Source organism: Porites lutea, chromosome 3, assembly GCF_958299795.1.
Source record: "Porites lutea chromosome 3, jaPorLute2.1, whole genome shotgun sequence".
In the NCBI taxonomy this organism is placed as follows: Eukaryota; Metazoa; Cnidaria; class Anthozoa; order Scleractinia; family Poritidae; genus Porites; species Porites lutea.
Genome location: NC_133203.1, coordinates 459576 through 478290, shown reverse-complemented (window position 1 = coordinate 478290; position 18715 = coordinate 459576). Strand labels below are relative to the sequence as shown.

General features: G+C 41.5%; 1 protein-coding gene across 1 annotated transcript in view; it reads left to right on the top strand.

The window, feature by feature from the left end:
- LOC140930028 (dynein heavy chain domain-containing protein 1-like) overlaps nucleotides 1–14449 on the top strand; it is a 41064-nt gene extending 26615 nt beyond the window's left edge. The window contains exons 37-54 of the mRNA XM_073379686.1: nucleotides 614–1012; nucleotides 2115–2384; nucleotides 2516–2722; nucleotides 3076–3221; nucleotides 3497–3596; nucleotides 4119–4519; nucleotides 5348–5473; nucleotides 5596–5866; nucleotides 7359–7663; nucleotides 8051–8146; nucleotides 8786–8957; nucleotides 9698–9897; nucleotides 10478–10798; nucleotides 11383–11486; nucleotides 11900–12092; nucleotides 12240–12370; nucleotides 12702–13248; nucleotides 13690–14449. Of these exons, the coding sequence (XP_073235787.1) occupies nucleotides 614–1012; nucleotides 2115–2384; nucleotides 2516–2722; nucleotides 3076–3221; nucleotides 3497–3596; nucleotides 4119–4519; nucleotides 5348–5473; nucleotides 5596–5866; nucleotides 7359–7663; nucleotides 8051–8146; nucleotides 8786–8957; nucleotides 9698–9897; nucleotides 10478–10798; nucleotides 11383–11486; nucleotides 11900–12092; nucleotides 12240–12370; nucleotides 12702–13248; nucleotides 13690–14049 (4349 nt within the window). The 3' untranslated portion in view covers nucleotides 14050–14449. The remainder of the gene's footprint in view (nucleotides 1–613; nucleotides 1013–2114; nucleotides 2385–2515; nucleotides 2723–3075; nucleotides 3222–3496; nucleotides 3597–4118; nucleotides 4520–5347; nucleotides 5474–5595; nucleotides 5867–7358; nucleotides 7664–8050; nucleotides 8147–8785; nucleotides 8958–9697; nucleotides 9898–10477; nucleotides 10799–11382; nucleotides 11487–11899; nucleotides 12093–12239; nucleotides 12371–12701; nucleotides 13249–13689) is intronic.
- Nucleotides 14450–18715: the final 4266 nt, after the last annotated feature.

Below are 18715 nucleotides of genomic sequence, written 5' to 3'. Positions count from 1 at the left end.
AAGCCGATACTTTTGCCTTTATTACTGATTGATTTTAATTGATAGCATACAGCGGAATAAACAGTATGCCATTGAAAGAACTCCTCACGATTTTTTTTTAACATACTTCCAGATGGATTGCACCCGCCATAGACACAAACGTGTAAACCCCTGCAGGGTGCAAAGAAAGTGAGTTTTACACCTTGCCATTCGGGCAAGCTGTAGCTAGCACGTACTAGCCCAAACGTTATTTCAACTAGCCCGAAAAAATTTTGATGAGCATTGGTTACAGTTCTTCTGTAATTTGAATTTCCCCAAAAAACTTCATTTGCCCATCGGGCAAGTTAAGAATAGAAATCACTAGCCCAGTGGCAAAATGCACTAGCCCCGGACTATCGGACGCTACTTTCTTTGCACCCTGCCCCTATCATCATCGTCGTTATATATTATCACACGGAAATTACTGCTTTGTCTCTTTCCTTTGAAATAAGTATAACCGTAAAAATTTGCAGATATTAGAAACGCCTTGTCACGGCACTTACTTTACCGCGAGGATTTGCAAGTCATTAGCTTTGAACAACAACTATGTAAGGTTAGATTTGTTCAATGTACAACCTAATACATCATGCTGTAGTTCTAGAAGGAGTTGCTGCTCTAGCAACATTTGTATCGTCTACACTTTGGGTTGTAAGTTTTGTGATTCACGCTGGGATTTTTCCACAGAGCATAGAAGCTGTGAAGGCCAAAGGAGCTGCTTTGGTTGACAGTTTGTTCACCTATTCTGACCTGTGGCACAACCGCCGGTCAAGCGCCCAACAGCGTCTCCTCACGGCACCAGGTGACGCGCTGGTCACAGCTGCTGCTGTTTGTTACTTGGGTCCGCTTGCACCTGCCGCCCGCGAGCATCTCTTTTCTGATTGGCTGCAAGTGTGTGATGGCACATTCCGAGATACCAAGGAGCGGCTTCTCAGTTTGTCTTCAATGGTACTTGATGATGCACGAAATAAGGCTTCTGTTGATGATAACTGTACAGGTAATAAGAATGGACCCACGGTTGAATGGATCAACTTACCCTCTAAGAGCATTATACTGTGGCCTTGTAAGACACACTTACGATGTAAGCATAAAAGCAAGGCATGAGGGCCACATCGCAATTTAATTGTATAAAATGGCGGAAGCGCACCCTGCAGCTACGACAAAGAATAGTTCTCACAATGCTGCGTTGCTGTGCTTTGTTATAATCGTCTCTATAATAGGAAAGACTTGACGTTTCATTGTTTCCGAACGATCCTTGCCGAAGGTTAGTTTCTCCACTGTCCACTTTCCAACGCACGTTCATTTACTATAACTGCTCCAGGAATATCTTTTACGGTTAATTACTAATCTTAAAATAATCACAATCGTTCTTGTTTTCGCCGCCCTATTTACTTTTTTCAAGATTGCGGGAAATCTGGTGGCCCTTAGGCCTGGCTTTCATGCTTACGTTGTAGGTGTGTATTAACGTGCATCGAGTTTAAAGTTTACCCTTTAAGCCCCGTTTTCCAGATACAAATTCTCCAAACTGATCTTAATAGCTTTCCCTATAGAATAAGTTGAGAGAACTTTTTGGAAGATCAAAACATTTTCCGAAGGCTGATCACTTTATTAATTCTCACAAAATTTTATCTGGATTGTGTGTTGGTATCATCAGGAGAAAAATGATTTTGGTCAGTCTTGGGACTTAACCTATTAAGCCCCAATATCCGCATACAAACTCTCCACAATGATCTCCGTACATTTCCTTGAAAATTTGATAGAAGATCAAATCATTTTCCCTTTGCTGACCATATTAATAATTCTCATAACCCAGTCTCTTGATGGTGTATAGATGTTGTTAGGAGAAAATTGATGTTGGTCACTCTTGAGTCTTGGGTCTTAAATGGTTAAAATCCTTTACCAATCAATAGTGGCAGGCCAAATTGCTATGCACAAGCGGGGTGGAAAAGTTAAAATGGGGTCTACCTTGAACGTCTCCATTGAACCGGGGAAGTGTACGTTCGCAGTTTACCCTTTTGTCTTTTCTTTAATTTTGCTACATGTGTTATTTAGTTCACAAAACTCACGACACTACTAACGGCGCAAACAATTTTTTACAGGTAGAGAATCTCGCCCCACAACACAATCAACACTTGCATCAACCCTCGCCACCGGCAATTTACCACTTCGCAAAGACGTGTCTTTACAGACGATACTATCTTCTCCCAACGAGGTGGATGAGTGGAGGCGAAATGACTTACCAACTGACGAACATGCTTTGCAAAATGTGTTGATTCTGCGGAGCTGTGGCGATGATCGATCAAGGGCGTGGCCTTTGTTGATTGATCCACATAACCAGGCCGAGTTATGGATAAGAGCTCTTCACGAAGGTGAAGCCTTTTGTTATCATCACCATCATCATCATCATCATCAACAGCAACAACGACATCATTTCTCTGTCAGTACCGCCTTACTCCATGCTCATTAATGTCTTTTTTTTTGTTGTTTTTATTTCCTCTAGATGATGCCTTGGGGAACCAGAGCCGTCCTGGGACTCGATTGTCAGACCGGTCATCCACGCGGCAGTCCAGACGATCATCCATTGAGTCTGACCCAGCTGCTCTGGATTATACTCATCTTGAGCAATCAGGAGCAGACGAATATGAAGATGATGCACAGTTCTCTGATAATGAAGTGGACCAATTCCTACAGTCGCTGAAGGAATCGGGTAAACTATCAGTCAACATATCTTCGAGAAAACCCAGCGTACTTGTTTAGCTTTCGTTTTTGTTGCTGTTTTTGTTTTTGCGACTACTTAAGGAGATGGCGTGTCCGAGCGGCTAGAGCCCTGGGCTTTTAATCCAGGGGCCGCGAGTTCTAGGCCAGCCCTGACCGCTTGCTGGATTTGTTCACGGTGTAAAATAGCCAACTGGTTCACCTCCTATCACTTGGGATTCTTAACTATGTTGTTTTCCATTTGACTGATTACTTGTTTCATTATCTCTTGGGGAAAGGATAATTAAGTTTAAGTGTTATAGATATTTTGACTGGACTAACTGATGTTGTCGTCATTGCAATCAGGTGACCAAGATTCTATCTTCCAAGAATCAGAGGCTGCAGTCACTTCTCGGACCGAGCGGACAGCAGGAAGCGGTCTGAACAGCGGTCTGACCATGACGAGTGAAAGGATGCTTACAGATAAACTCGCAGAAACCATGGGTATCCAGGTACGTGTTAAAAAATGTCTGGGCTTGCCAATTGTTTTGAACAAATCCAATTTCCAGTTCCTGATTATTGAAAGTGTTTGTGATACGTGATAACTTGAAGCCTTCATAGAAATATAGGTCGTTGTGATACGGTTGAAATATGAATTTTGTCTGACCTCAGACGTCCACCTCTCGGAAATGGTCTACTGGTTAGTCTACTCGTACCATTTCGGATTCTTCATTTTTCTGTGTTCCAGTTTATCCATATTGTAATTTATCTTTCTCTTTATTTGTAGATGGAGAACTCGCCTCAGCCGGTGCCTAGTGGACCCACACCAGTTCTAAATCTCAGTGGAGGTGACATTCTTATCGTGCCAGTGGATGATCCAGAACTAAGTAAATATTATCACCTTGTTATTGCCGGCTGTATCTCCTTTGGTGCGGAAGGACAGGGGCGGGGATGCCCGGGAGATTAGGGGGTCGGAAGGATACGGGACGCGTGGATGGAAAAGGTGGGAAGAAGGAGTGCCAAAAGAGCGAAAAAAATAGGGGAATTTACGCGAAAATGCTTAATATTCCGCAACCGAAAAAGGACTAAAGGGAGGAAGCCAAAGAAAAAGAGATGGGAGCTGGGAATGAAAGGTACGGGAGGCGGGCGTTTTGGATCCCCCCCCCCCCCCCCGCCCTCTCCGATAGTGAGGTAAATCGTAGAGTACAGGATTCGTCTCGGTTTCCTCATTATGTGAAAGATGATTATGAAATTTCATGTGCTCACAAATATTTTCTTGGATTAAATTCCCTCACCATCCCTTGCTGAAGGTTTTAAAGATCCTAAAGCCTGAATACTGTCACCTGTCTTAAATATTTTCCAGGGCCTTGCCTAACCGTATCAAATATCTATTTTTGTAATTCCTCCAGTTGAAAAGCTCCGAGCAGCCGTCAGACGAGGCCTGGTGACGCTGGTGACACATGTGGAGAGAAGACGCTGGAGTAAATCATTAGAACTGCTACTTATGCGACAAACCTTTACCAACACTGAGGGAGTACTGCAAGTAATCATAGGCAAGACTGCTGTGGATTATAACCCTTCATTTAGGTTGTACCTCAGCTCTTCTCAGCCTTTGTTCATGACTGGTGAGGGACTATACCCACTGCCTTTCTCGAAGGTCTGTACCATCAGTATGGCTGTCAGCCGAGAAGGGATCTGTGATATGCTGTTAGCGGATACATTACGTCTTGAGAGGCCTGAGTTTGAAGGACAGCTGAGATCGGTGGAAAGGGACGTTGGTCTCCATAAGCAGCAGATATTCCATGCTAAGGTAACTCTTTCCTATTCATGATTCATCGGGCATCAGCTTTGCAATGTGGTTTAAACCTCCGAGCTAAGCTTGAGGCTCTTTAAACGTCAGACATTGGCCTCCCAAAAAAAAGAAAAGAAACCGCAAATTAACCTGACAATCTGCCACTAATCATCACTTATCATTAGTTTTGTTGGCTTTTGAAAGTAAGGCAATGAAATTCGTAGTTAACAGTAAAATGGGCTTGTTTGTGTCTTTACCATTATGGCTTCAGGCTGGCAAAACGTAACATAACTTTCGAGAAACAGGCCCCCTGATCAGTTGAACTACTGGTAAACCCGCTTTACGGACACCCGTTTAGTGTGGACACCTCATTATTATGGACAGTTCGCTTTGTCCCTTTCGGGGTAAAGTCCTCACATTTTCTCTAAATTGAACCCGCTTAATACGGACACCCCGTTAATACGGACACTTTCTGTGCCCCCGTCAGTGTCCGTATTAACAGGGTGTAACTGTACTTGATTTTGCTTATTGTGAGTAGTTTAACGCTTTAAACCCTAAGCTCAAAATTTGAATTCTCATTTGTAGTCCCTATTCATTTCCTACAGAAGTAGTGGGGAGAAGTCGATAAAATGTCAGGCAAATTCATCTTGTGTGATCATGTCCGTAATTCTCATGATCACTTTCTTTTACAAAGCATTGATATTACAAGGAGAAAATTGATGCTGATCACTCTTAGGGCTTATAGGTTTAAGCTTCTGTTTTGATTTGCTTTTGCGACATTCAACTAAAATTCAGGCGTTATAGTTTATCTTATTCGCTAAGTGCGTTTCTTACATTCTTCTAAAGGAATTTATCCTGGAGAGAGTTCTTAACCTTGGTGGTCCCCTGTTAAAAGATTCAGCAATGCTGGAGTCTGTTATGCAGAGCAAAGAGGACATCTGCATGGCAGAAGAAGGATGCCATGAAGCTGAGGTACTGTAGACCTGTTTTTACCTTACTTGCCTATCAATTATGCAATGTTGGAATACCTATTCTAGTTATTGTCGTTTCTCAGCAAGTTGATTGTAGAACGTTTTTGTTTATTGTTCTTGCAGAAAATGAAACGGGAACTGTTGGCGAAACAAGATGATTTTTTGTCCGTGGCTCAGCATGGGGCCTTGTTATTTGTGGTGTTATCTGAACTTCATAAGTTACATCCGTATTACCGCTATCCACTTGAGTCATTTTTGAAGCTATTTCACGTCACCATAGCTGAGAGGAACCGCGGAAAAAAGAGCAGTGGCTCACCTGCTGCAAGGGCGGCGGAACTTATCACAGCCTTATCGAGGAAAGTCTTTGATAGGACTTCATGGAGTTTGTTCCAAGGTGAGAACTCTTCTTGTTGAACTCTTTTCTGTGCACCAGAAGAGAGTTTTTTAGTCGACGACGAAAGTACGATGAGTGTTGGCATACCTACATTCTTTGATTGTGACCCTTATTTAAATCTTGGTCGCTGACATGCTGGGTTTGCCTACAACCAGCTACTGTAGATTGTAAGAGCCACTGTCCATGCGTTTATTGCACACTGATGCTGTACGTTTATGTTACGCGCGTAGCCGGGCGCCCTCTTGCCTCCAACTTACATTTCCTTATCCCGGATATATTTCATCCATTCTTTTTTGTGGACAAAGGCAAATTATAGAGTACAAAGCAACGCTTGGCCTTACTGACTTAAAAAGTGTTCTGGACTTCAACTGAGCACACCTCTAGTTAATCTTGTGTCCCAAGTTGTAAATAAGCTACCTGTGGCCGGCTTTAGTTCTTCGACACGTTGATCAAGTATCCCAGCTTATTATATACATACTAAGAAATACTCACCAAAAAGCTATGTCGTAAATTTTCGTACGCAAATTAGTTCTAGCCAATCAGAGGAGCGAACGATGGTTTTCACACGTGAAAAAAATGATACGTCCAATCAGAATCGCGAACGATGTTTTTTCACGTGTGAGAAAAATGATACGTCCAATCAGAGGCCACAGAGGTGTGTGAGTTTCGCGCCAAAATTCCCGCCTTTTATTGCAGCTTGCAGCGCCGCTTCGCACACATTCAACGAGAAAAGTTTTACTCAAAGAGTTTTTCTCGCTAAAAAAGTGAAAAACATTTCTGAAATGGAGTGGAATAGTTTCGTTTGTTTCACTGTCGATAAAGAAAACGGTAGAGAGCCGGCGAAACAACAGCGGAAAGGGAAAAACAGAACGAGACGTAAGCTTTTGTTGTGCTTTTTGTCGGAGCTACTTTGCCTTTCATTTAAGCTTAAGCTTATATTGAAACCGGACATTTTACTTAAATTCACTCATTTTCAGTTGTGCATTGACAACAAACAGTTAAGATTACTTATAGTTCTTGGATTACCTCATATCCTTACCGTCATTTATGTTTTTAACAAACGTTTTTACTAAAAAGCTGATACTTCGTTTTCGTTGTCATTTTGCGGCAAGTGTGTAGCGGCAAATAAGATTTAAAATAAAAAGGCCGCCAAAATGATGAATGTCTCGGTATGTATATAATAAACACAATACCACATGGAAAGTGCTTTGTACGGTATTTACGCACTCGTTGTTTTTGTATCAGAAATCTTACTCGTTCGCTGCGCTCACTCGTTCGATTTCTGATACGTCAACAACTCGTGCGTAAATACCGTACGCCAGCACTTTCCATGAAGTATTCTCTATTTATCTTATGATTAATATGACTTGCTGAAGGTAGGTCAGAGAAAGAAAATAGAAAAGAGAAATATGAGAAGTCAGTGGCCACAGACAACTAGGAGTAAGGGTGAGATTCACTTTATCTCACTTACCCATCCATTTTTTTCCGATAGCTGACAATCACTTGTTTCCATTCTTGCTGGCTGTGGAAAAGATGATGAACAAAGGGATTGTAACTCGTGAAGAATGGCAGATATTCACGCGGATGTCCATTGAAGCTCAAGTAGATTCCAATGCAAGCAATATTGATTCTAGTGCTGCCAATACTGATCAGTATGGATATGACAATATTCAGAAGCCACCTTGGGTGTCAGATCAGGCTTGGGATTGTATTGATGAGTTGGAGGTGCTTCCTGCCTTCAGTGGTCTTAAACAGTCTGTAGCTAAACACTCAGAACAGTGGCGAGAGTATTTTAATGTAAGTTCTTTTGACTGTAACTGGACATTTACTTTCACATGGTGAAAACATCGGGTCGTTCATTTCCATAATTGCCATTGTATCGTAAAGTGAAACCTCTCTAATCTAGACAATCTAGACAGACAATCTAGACAATCTAGACAGAAAACGGACAGATCCAACTGTCCGTACTACAGATGGAAGACGTGCTATTATTATAGAGGTAAGAAATGCATGAGGTTTGTTTTATTCCAGACAAATAGAAGTGTACCTTAGTGAGAAGTATCCGTATTATGAAGTTGTCCGCTACGACTAATGCACTGCATTATATTTTTATAAGCGTTCCGCGACTCGGGAGCAAGCACTCATATACTTACTCTGTTTATATTCTTTTATTATTCCATGTAGTTGCCCCCAGTCCTCCTCGGCATCACACCAGGTGGCTACGCTCATCTCACCGTTTTCCAAAAAGCTTTGTTGTGGAAAACTGTTCAACCAAATCAGGTAACTTTGTGTAGGTGTCAAAGTTTCAAGGTTGACAGATGTTGACATCGATTATTTGGCTTTATAAAAGAACTAAGATAGTACGCACGTTCTGATTGGTTAAAAACCTATGGTTTATTGTGCCGGTAAACTCATAGAAAACTTAAAGTTATTTTATAAAAGCAATAGATCACACTTTCTATGGGTTTACCGGCGTGATAACCCACTTGGGATGTTGGGAGAACACGAGAAAAGCTTTTCTCGTGTTCTCCCAACATCCAAGTGGGTTATCACGCCGGTAAACCCATAGAAAGTGTGGTCTATTGCTTAGTTACTCTCCTTTAGTAAATTAGAAAATCTCTTACTCGGTTTTCGCTTATCCTTTTCATGTTGTGTATTTTGTTGTTAATCATTTGATATTTGAAACGCGTTTTCTTAAAACGGACTCTATTTAATTCCTATTTCGATTTTTGTTTTAACTGACACTGATTCAGAATGTGATAAGTTTGCACCCGCTGGATACGCGACGTAAAAATATGCACGGCAAGGGGTCGGTGATGGCGGGGGGGGGGGGGGGGGGGGGGAACGGGTGAATACAAGAACATGAAGTAAGTCAGCAAAGTTTAAGCTAATCAGATGTTGACTTCTACTTTGTTTTAGTTGTTCCACGTTTGTCAGGATATTGTGTTATATCAGATGGGTGCCGCCATGACTCAGTCCGTTGGATATGACTTACAGCTGGTTTACCCGGTCACAAGTCGGTCCAGACCTGTATTATTTCTCCTGCCTTCACTGAGAATTCTTAGCCAAGGAGAGTCAAACGTATTTAAAGGTAAATCTTTCTAAAAGACGGCAGCCTTAAAAAAATCTAAATGTAATGTACAGTCGAACCTCTCCTTAGGCCCTGTTGATATTTATGTTTATATTATTGCCATGTAGAAGGGTCACTTACATGCCCAAGCTACCCTGGGGCCAGCCACCTTTTCTTAGTAAATTTCCTTACAAAAGTTGGCAAACGTTTTACATAAGAAACAAAACGTTGGCTCGTCTAGAAGCCAAGTCATTCTCCTGGCCGGACAAACGTTTATCCTTACAACCCAGCTAGGTTAACTCGGTCAAGGCGAGACAATCAGAGCATGCGTGAGCGCTGTCAACTCTTCACTCGGGTGAAGGGGTCAACCTTGCTTTCAAAATTGACTCGGATGGGAGGGGAGGGTAGTCCTCTTTCCCGGGACAACTTTTCTGCATATTGAAACGAGGCCCTACTGACACGTCCACAGCAAGATGAACACCTCTGTTGCTCCGCTGGAAGAAAATTATATTTCTCTTGTTAACTTGGATATGATCCCTATGAATTCAACGCGAGGATAGGGTTCACCTACATTTGATAAAGTGAGTTGATAGGAATATTCGCGATAAAGACTGAAAGAACGCAAATACACTTTTAGAGCGACGTTCTCGTTGCCGTCGCTTCGTTGGATCCTAAAGTCCCTTGTATAAGTAACAATCTACACTCGTCCATTCTGGTTTCCCGTTTGTACGTTTTACTAAATTTAGACTTGTGTCTTGTAGACCCAGTGACGGATGTTATCAACCTGGCTCGTTCGCATAATAAGATAGAATCTCTGGTTAAAGTAACTTTTGGTGAAACTGATGATATGGACAGAGCTTTAGCAGCTGTAACGCAGGGCATGATAACAGGATGTTGGGTAATACTGGAGAACTGCCACTTGGCAGCAAGATGGTCAGAAGAATTCTTTCACCAGCTAGAGGTAGAACTGGGGTCTAAATGCGTCCCGTACTTCTTTCTGGGATCGTTACTGGGGACACCCTGGTCAACTATTGGCCAATTTTTTTCCTGTCTCTTGTAGCAGTCCCAGAAGTCTTTGCGAACGCTAACTCGTATTTTTCGCAGTTTCCCTCTCGTTTAAAGTGGCGAATGATGTAAAAGATGAGTTCTCTTTTGGTCGTAGAAAAAACGGGAATGCTGTTAAGAGCTACCTTGAATTGTTTTAAAATAAATTAACTGTACCAGGCACTTTAACTGCTACCTGTTGTCGGACTTGACCGAGCTGGCTTTTAACAGTCGACATAAAAAAAGAAACAACAACAACAACAGTTTATTCAGTTGTCAAATGAGTTAGGTCTATGTTACCCGCAATTAGCGGAGCTATTCTAGGTGGGCAACAACACAATAATTGTCTTCTATAAAGTCGGCAAAATAACATAAGTAAAGAGAAAGCAAAAATAAGATGTAATAAATGAATAAATAAAAAATAAAAGGTAGCTTTGAGCGCTTTAATGCATAGTGTGTGTACACAGTTGTAACTTTGAATGCCTTTTCTTCAACAGACAATTGTAAACATGCGAGAGATAATCACTGAGAATGAAACAGAAAGACAGTTTACCAGAAGTAGCTCCGAGGAAAAATCGGAAATGACGGCAGAAGTAGAAACGATGCTTGTCCACCCTGACTTCCGGTTGTGGCTCACCACTCGACCGGATGTCGGATTGGTATTACCCGCAGTTGTTATTCACTCCGGTATTAAACTGGCTTGTGAGGCACAGGAGAATTTAAGAGACTCTGTACGAACTAATTGTCAAGTAGCCCTCGGGTCAATGAACAAATGTACTCCTATTTGGGGACCTGCTGCAGAAAAGTCTGTTTTCAAGGTAAATGTGCTAACCTCATAAGGTCCATAGATTCTTATTTTTAAGATGTTGATGTAGGTACATACTTCCACTACTTAAGCATTCTTCTACAGCGTAAATTTCCCAGTTGGTGGAGGTGGCTAAGCACATGAAAACGGTTAAACGGGGGGGGGGGGGGGGGGGTGGGAAGAGAAGCCTTGTTAGTAGTGGCAGGAGGGAGCTCCGCATGATAGGGAACAAGGGGCGCTTTCTGTGGCAAGGAAATGATGGGCGGAAGATGTTAGGGGTTCAGATGTAAGCAAACGAAATGCGTCGTAAACGTGCTGAAATGATTGTTTCCGTTCCACTTAACTACAGATCAACGTAGTTTTTGCCCGAAATTCTAGATATTTGGACAGATTCCGTTTACTCATATTTACCACCTTATAGACTCCTTGCAGTCCGCCTTTTCTCTTAAAATCCGTCTAGTTCTTATCCCTTAAAGTTGACGCAACTTGTGTTTGTAAAACTTGATTAAAAGCCTTAAAGGTTGCATAAAATTGTTGAACAGTAGGATTTTTGATTGTAGCTCTGTAGGACACATATCCTTTCCTCTTTACTTGTAGAGTGAACTTAACCCCTACACGATCTTCAAGTTGGCATATCTTCATGTTTCTCTACTCCAACGTCGAAAATATGGAGAGGGTGCATTTAGCTGCCCATATCAATGGTAAGTTTGACAATATATTAAGCTATAACACGACGCAGGTTTAATTACAGTTTGCGCCACAAACTACGTCTGAGGAACTCGTGCAGATATTTCATACTGATGACCTGTCACTACCCAAATCGATTTGGGTAGTGCTTCTGAATGGGTGAAGCAAATTTCCCTCGCCGCACGACCAATCAGAAGCACCACCCAGATCTGGGTGGTGACACATCAGCAGTATGGAATTTTATTCCTCATTTCGCGGGGAAACCACGAAATGTGGGCTGTTTATTCACCCCACAGTACCCAGAAACGTACACTTTTACTTCATCTTTTGTGTAAATAATCGACAAAGCTAGTACCATGACGTGGATATTCTTGGTATAATTGTCTTACTGAAGCTTTAAGTTAATAAGGTTTCTGTCTTCTTAAAGGCTTCAAGCGGATTTGCTAGCTGGTCTACAAGCCTTACGTCACACTTCTCGTGCTTGTAATTCTTCTTTATCTCTCGCTGCTGTGGAAGTCATGTTGGGTCATGTCACGTACGGTGGTCACGTGACTAATGGCTTGGACTTGAACGCTGTGAAATCTATGGCGAGATGGGACGCAACTGTACAATCAAGACCGGTCAGTTTCTATATTTTTTTTGTTTTGTTTGCTGTTTTCCTAGATTTAATCATATTTCTGTTCATATTAGAATTCTCTTGCTAACCGAAGCTTTGAGTGTGGTGAATTTTGTTATCTTACGAACGCTTCTTCTTCGTCCTTTTGTAGGATCAAACTAAGGATGTTCTAGAATACAAATATCTTGACATCTACATCGACAGCTTACCAGACACTATATCATGTCAGGAGCTGGGACTTACTGAGGCTTCGTCCTCTACTTATCAGGGTAAACTCAGCAGGTATGTTTTGTACTTCTGCAGCCTAAAAGATGATCAATGGAATGATATATCTAGAGAGAAGAACTCAGAAATCCAGAAACAAAAAGGGTTATTTCATAACTGACTGACAGTCGTACTGTGGCAAGTATTATTTTGGACTGTGATCGAAAAAGTGTGAAGCGCCGAATTTATTATGGCATGCGTCCTCTTCTGTTAAGAGCGCTTGGAAAATCGGTCCAAACGTCCAAACTCAGATTCTTCTTTTTCCTAACGTGGAACGCTTTGAGACAACAGATCCTGCCCAACAATCCCTTACTACTCCTTAAAGAATGTTTTTTTTCTCTCATTTCAGTGCCGTTGTGGATTGTTTAGCTCTATGCACAGGACTTCAGCCTCCACTGCTGTCAATGGACAATGAAGTTAAGTTGATTGCGAAAAAAACAGTCAATCAAATCTCCACAATAATCGAGTCTGTTAAGTCACATGACCTTGCACACGAAGCTCCCACAAGTGTTACGTCATTTATTCAGAGAGAACTTGCCTTCTTCAAAACTCTATTGGAGGAAGCCATGCAGAGTCTCGAACTTCTCATCAAAGCTTGCTGTGGTCTCATTGCGTTTACACCGGGTCTTTTTAAACTAGCTTTGTCGCTTGGGCACCGTTGGACCCCTTTAAAATGGCTAAGTAACCCAGGAACGGACGTTAGTCTAGCTGCTTGGATGGTGAATATTTCAAAGCAAGTGAAAAAGCTCGGTGAATACTTACTTTCGTCACCTGTGCATCCACCATCGTTTTGTCTGGGCGCGTTTGCTCATCCTCATGCTTTCTTAGCTTGCGTTCTAATGGACCATGCTCGATCAGCCATGAAGTCTGTCTACGCTCTAGAGTTTTCGGTCGAGGTAAGCACTTGTCTCTTGTTTCTCTATGAATTAGACAGAGGCAGCGTGGCCGGGCGGTTTGGAGCGTTGGACTTGTTATTCGGAGGCCCCGAGTTCACGTCCCGCTCTGAACGCTGGCTGGATTTGTTCTCGTTAGTCCCGAGTTTAAATCCTCGACCACGCTTGTAAATAGCAAGCTGGTTTGCCTCCTCCAGTTGGAATTCTTAACCCTGTTTCAAGTTTGGCGTTTATGATATGTTTCGCGTATTTTGCTCGACCCCACTAGCATAAGTGCATAAAATACCGCCGAGTGTAAATACCGGAATTACTATATTGTTAGTTGTGGGCAACTTAAGTGAATTAAAGGTTTCTTCGTCTCAGTATAAACGCCTTTGAAAAGTATCACTTTTTTAGTATCCGCTTATGCACCTCTTAGACAACAGTGGTCTATTTTCCTCGCAGTTGTTACAGCCAGACACTCTCCCTACCTCTCCACCAAGTCGAGGAGTGTATCTCAGTAACTTGAAGCTGAATGGAGCATCATGGGATACAGGCCGTAATTGCATCTCTGAACTTCTCGCAAATGGGTCCTGCGATCTGCCAATCATATGGCTAAAGCCAGTGGAAGTTATACGGTCACGTGCACCTTCAGCAAAGATGGAAAGACAAGGCAATGATATTCCCTTGTTTGACTGTCCGCTGCTAACCGGACAAGACTGGGGAACAGATTTCTCTACTTTAGTTACCAGTCTTCCTCTACCCTCAGTTGTACCTGGAGAGATTTTAAAGCAACGAAGGGTATCGATTGTATCGATGTTGTAATAAAAGGGTGCATTCTTATTGCACGTGTTTATGTTATAGAGGTTAAACAGTTTACTACTGAAGTGACGTGTTTAACGCTACTATCAAAGCAAATTTTAGAAAAATTGTATTATTAGCAGAAAAATGCAATTCTTTTGGTATTTTGAGGTTGGGAACTGTTTCACCGTAAGTGTGTGCAAAAACTGAAAACTCTGCGGATTAACGAGAGCTCTTGTATAAATTTACTATGTTTTCATTCGTAAGCATACCTCTGTAAATAGATTTGTTAATATTTTTGAAACTGGGTGTGTTTGTAAAAAAATCTTTAACTTAATATTTATGAAAGAAAGCACTGTCCTTGTATTCAGTCTAAAAATACCATATTCAAGTGAAGATAATAAAACCGAATGTCTGAACTGTGCACTGCACTGTAATTTTTGTCCTTGATTTCAACCCGTTTAATCGTGTATAATGCATGATTATCCCTATCGCAGAAAGCTCGGAAAGATTTTTGCGGCTACGATCATTTTAGCAGTGAAGGATGGGTACTTGATTTCGGTAAACGGTTTTTTGAGTTGCGTGACTTTGTTTTGGGACAGCCCTGCAGAAATTTAAAGCAAAGTTCCGCTTTTTATTTGGAAACAAATATAATTGATTGTTGTCTCCCTTGATGTTAAGCTCTGTAAATTATTGCAAGTCAATGCGACGTTTGAAACAAAGTGGAATAATCGGTGTTCATGGCATATGTACTACTATTACTGCAGAGTTCGTCCATGGTGTTTTTGTCGGTTGTTTCTCTTTAAAAACCGCGAATTTTGGCAACTCGTTTATGACAATTCCTTTTCTTTTGTGACACAAGAAATTTAAAACTGCGGTATCATTGTGATGGTTATGACCCCACTCATTCGTCACCATGTTTAACAGCTGAATTTTTATTTCGTTACGTCAGTGTCGCTAAGCTGCCCACACATTCGACTGTTTTGGAAACAACTAAAGGTTAACTTAAAGGTTCAAATAACCTGCGGTCAGCGAAGTCTGCACAGGCAAAGTATGGGAGCGTTGGCGTTAATTTTTGTTTTCATGATTTGGTTAGAGACTTCGACAGCAGCTTGTTTTAACAATACAGACTGCAACCGAGCCGATGAAAAGTCCGAAAAATGTTGCAATGGGACTTGCCGCACAAGCTGCAGTGATCAGTCGGTAAAATGTCAATCGGACACAGACTGTGCTACGGGGCAGAAGTGTTGCGATAGTGGTGAGTGCATATCCCAAGTCTCACTTTGCTCATTATCATCTAAACTTGCAGTGGCAATTCCACTTTCCCTTCTATTCTTTTTTGCCGTGGTTGTTTGTGTTTGCTCTAATCACTCATCCTGTCCAGTATATAAATCCAATCAACGACGCCGCACTGGGGTTGTCTAGGATCAACGCAGAATTTACCGCGTTTTCATCCACAAATAGAGGTGTTTGGGTGGAACTGGTATTACACCTGGCCGAAAAACTTCACCCTGCCCATCTGCTGCAAAGTCGACGTTTTATCGTAATGTGCAGTGAGGTAGCAAGGGGCCCAAGTAAAGTGGATGATGACCTAAAACGAGGCCATTGACATTATGAACTGAAATCACGCAACATTGACTACGATGACCTGGTACGTTAAAGAGCTTAGCAGTTTGAAAAGACAGAAAGCTGCAGATGTTTTTTGTTTTTTTTTTTATCGGCGATTTTAACTCCATCCAATGACTTACCACCAAGCTGGGTGTGTACTTTGTTATTCTTGTGCTCTGTTTCAAAAATAGTTATGAAGGGAAAAAAAAACTGTCCTAGCGAATGATCACAAACGACCTTACTTGTCCATGCTGCATCTTCAAACTGCTTTAAATCGTCGTTTTTAAGAAACGTGTTTGTTCCTAGCATTTAATGTCATAACGAAGAATCGTGAGCAGTGATTGTGTATTATGGCTGGGTTTACTCGCAATATCAATGACATTTTAAACTTACAGCATCTACGCGAAAATGAACATTTCATCTATTGACCTGCATCATATAACGCGAACTCAGATGCTAGATTTACGTGAGCCTCAAGTTTCCAGTTCTTACGTACTACATAGGTAAGCATCGCAGTTTCAAGTTACTGTTTGTGAAGGGCAGAGACTAACAGCATTCGAAATATAGTTGACGCACAATTAGCTTGAGCAAACCGATATTTTTTGTTGAGTTTTTTGGGGGTATAGTTTTATCACAAACAGGCAGATCGTTTTGTGCTTTTTATGTTCCTGGCGGCTTTTACTTGCCTTTATAGGGAACGTTGCCGTTTTCTTGAACGACGAACACCCCGAAACAGTGTCCCGAAAACTCGGAATGGATTTAAATTTGCGATTTTCACAAAAGATACCAAAATACGTTTTAGAACTCGAGAAACAGATTGATTGAGAAGGAAAGTCTCTCTAAACTTGTCCTTAACTGATGCAACTGTTCTTGCCTTGTGCTCTCTCCACGTTCAAATGATCGTCAACAAGTCTGGAAGGGCCAGGAGCAACTTGAATCATTTTTATGTGTGGAATTAAAGCTTTTGGGAATAAACTATCTTTTGGGTGTTTAAGCATGCTTGGTTTCTCTTGAAAGGTAACAAACACTCGCGTAAGCCCGGCTAACTGGAAGAACGATTGAAATGAAGAAAGAATGAAGAAAAAACTTGTGCTCGCTTATTATTTTTGTTCCCACTTTTCTTCTCTTTTCGTTTATCGTAGTCGGCGTTTTAATCCATTCCGGCTCAGTCTAGACATTCCGATATTCATTAACGCAGTAATTATTCCACAGCGTTGATAAAAACGCACACACACTTAGCCCAACTTAGCAACCGTGATTTACGCGCCACTGCCGTCATTATTGTCGTATAATTTAGCACATAAGAAGAAGACGTCAGTGCGCACGCGTTAATTTAAAATAGAATGATGACTTGACCATGCTACTAACCATATTACTGAGCGCGGGAAATTTTCTTTTGCTCTTTGTTGCAAAGCATTGTGGAAAATTTACTTTTGAAATTGTTCATTTTTAAAATCAGTTGAGTTTCGCAGATTTAAATCGTTCGCTTTCCATGGCGGTAATCCTTGAGTTGCGTCCTTGCGTACACCTTAGTTACTTAAAATTTTGAGGATCAAGTTTGTTCAGTATTGTTTTATAGTTGTTAAGCATGGTTATTGGTTCGTAAAGAAGTTAAATTTAGTCAAATGAGCAGATAGCCTCCAGCGGCGATTATTTTTGTCTCTCTCGTAGTAATGCTTTTAAAATATATTAAGACTTCCTTAGCTATTATGTAGCAGTCTTGGAAGAAATTATCCTGTTGAGATCCCGGAAAGCTGGCTTAAGAGAGATGATTCCTTAGGCAATTTAATTATGACGTTTTGATGAAAACTAAGACAATGGGAGCAGTAAGAGGTCCACCCACATACTTAACTTTAAATGTACCGCGCGCCGTTTTCTGTACGTACGTTCAACTACCTATAGCAACCTTGCATCTAGTTTGCAAGACAAAACGGCCGGCCAATAGTCCATTTTCGAGTTCGCTATCACCGCTGAATTAAAGAAGTGAAGACGCATTTTTTAACAGCCTAAGCCTCCATCTGAAATTCCAACAAGAAGAAGACCGGTTTATTATTCTGTCTATTGTGTACATTCAAATTTCAAACACTTACTTGCCAGAATTTCTGAATATATTACTTTACGTCGAGGCTAACCCTGTATGAATGCGTCGTTAATGTTTGTATTCAGCGGTAAATTTTTAATTCGAAACTGGACTATTACGGGCCTCGCCCGTCAGGCCCTGTACGGCACTAGTGCGTTTTATAATTTCATGTCATAGAAAACGCGTCGATCGATTCGAGTCCACACTACCGTTTTGGTGCGTTTTTGGCTGTCGGCACGTTCGAAAAGATAGAATTGCACGTTGTGACTTAGGTTGAACCCTAGGCGGATGCTACAAATACGCTCGATATTTTCGGTCATCGTTTTCATTTTGATGCCCTTTCGACGGTCCACACTAATACGATATGTATGCGTTTCTATTTTGATCCATTTTCAAGAGCGTTTTCAAATCGATGCATTTTCCCGCGGTGAAAAAGCTCAGCGTATTAGTGTGGACGGAAGATCTAAACGCATTAAATTTCAAGGGTGGACAGGGCCTGTATGTAGTCACTTGCCCCGTCTGTGTTACATCAAGTGCTTTAAAACTGGACTTAGACGTGAATCTGCCGAGCAGTGACTGGGGGGTGTATCCAACTAAGGGCCTGTTGGCATGGAGGTAGGGGACCCCAGATAGGTGAGGTAACATGTGGCGGGTCACCCCCACCTATTATGTAAACGTGATCAAATGTAAAATGAAAGATTATATGGACAGGCGAGTTACCCCACTTAAGCGGGTTACCTCACCTACCTGGGGTCCCCCAGCTCCATGTAAACAGGCCCTAAATTAACTCTGTTCATTTCGGGGTCCTGTACTGTTTGCTTATTAGTAATACCTTGTAATTGATTTGTAAAAAAATATAAGATATAAAACAATTAAATCTAAAGTGTAACAATAATTGAATTTCGATTCATTAAAATTCATACTAAACTAATAGTCTTCAAAGCGAGGCTTCGGCGAATAAAACTGAATCAACTAAAAAGAAATCGATCCATTATCTGAGTA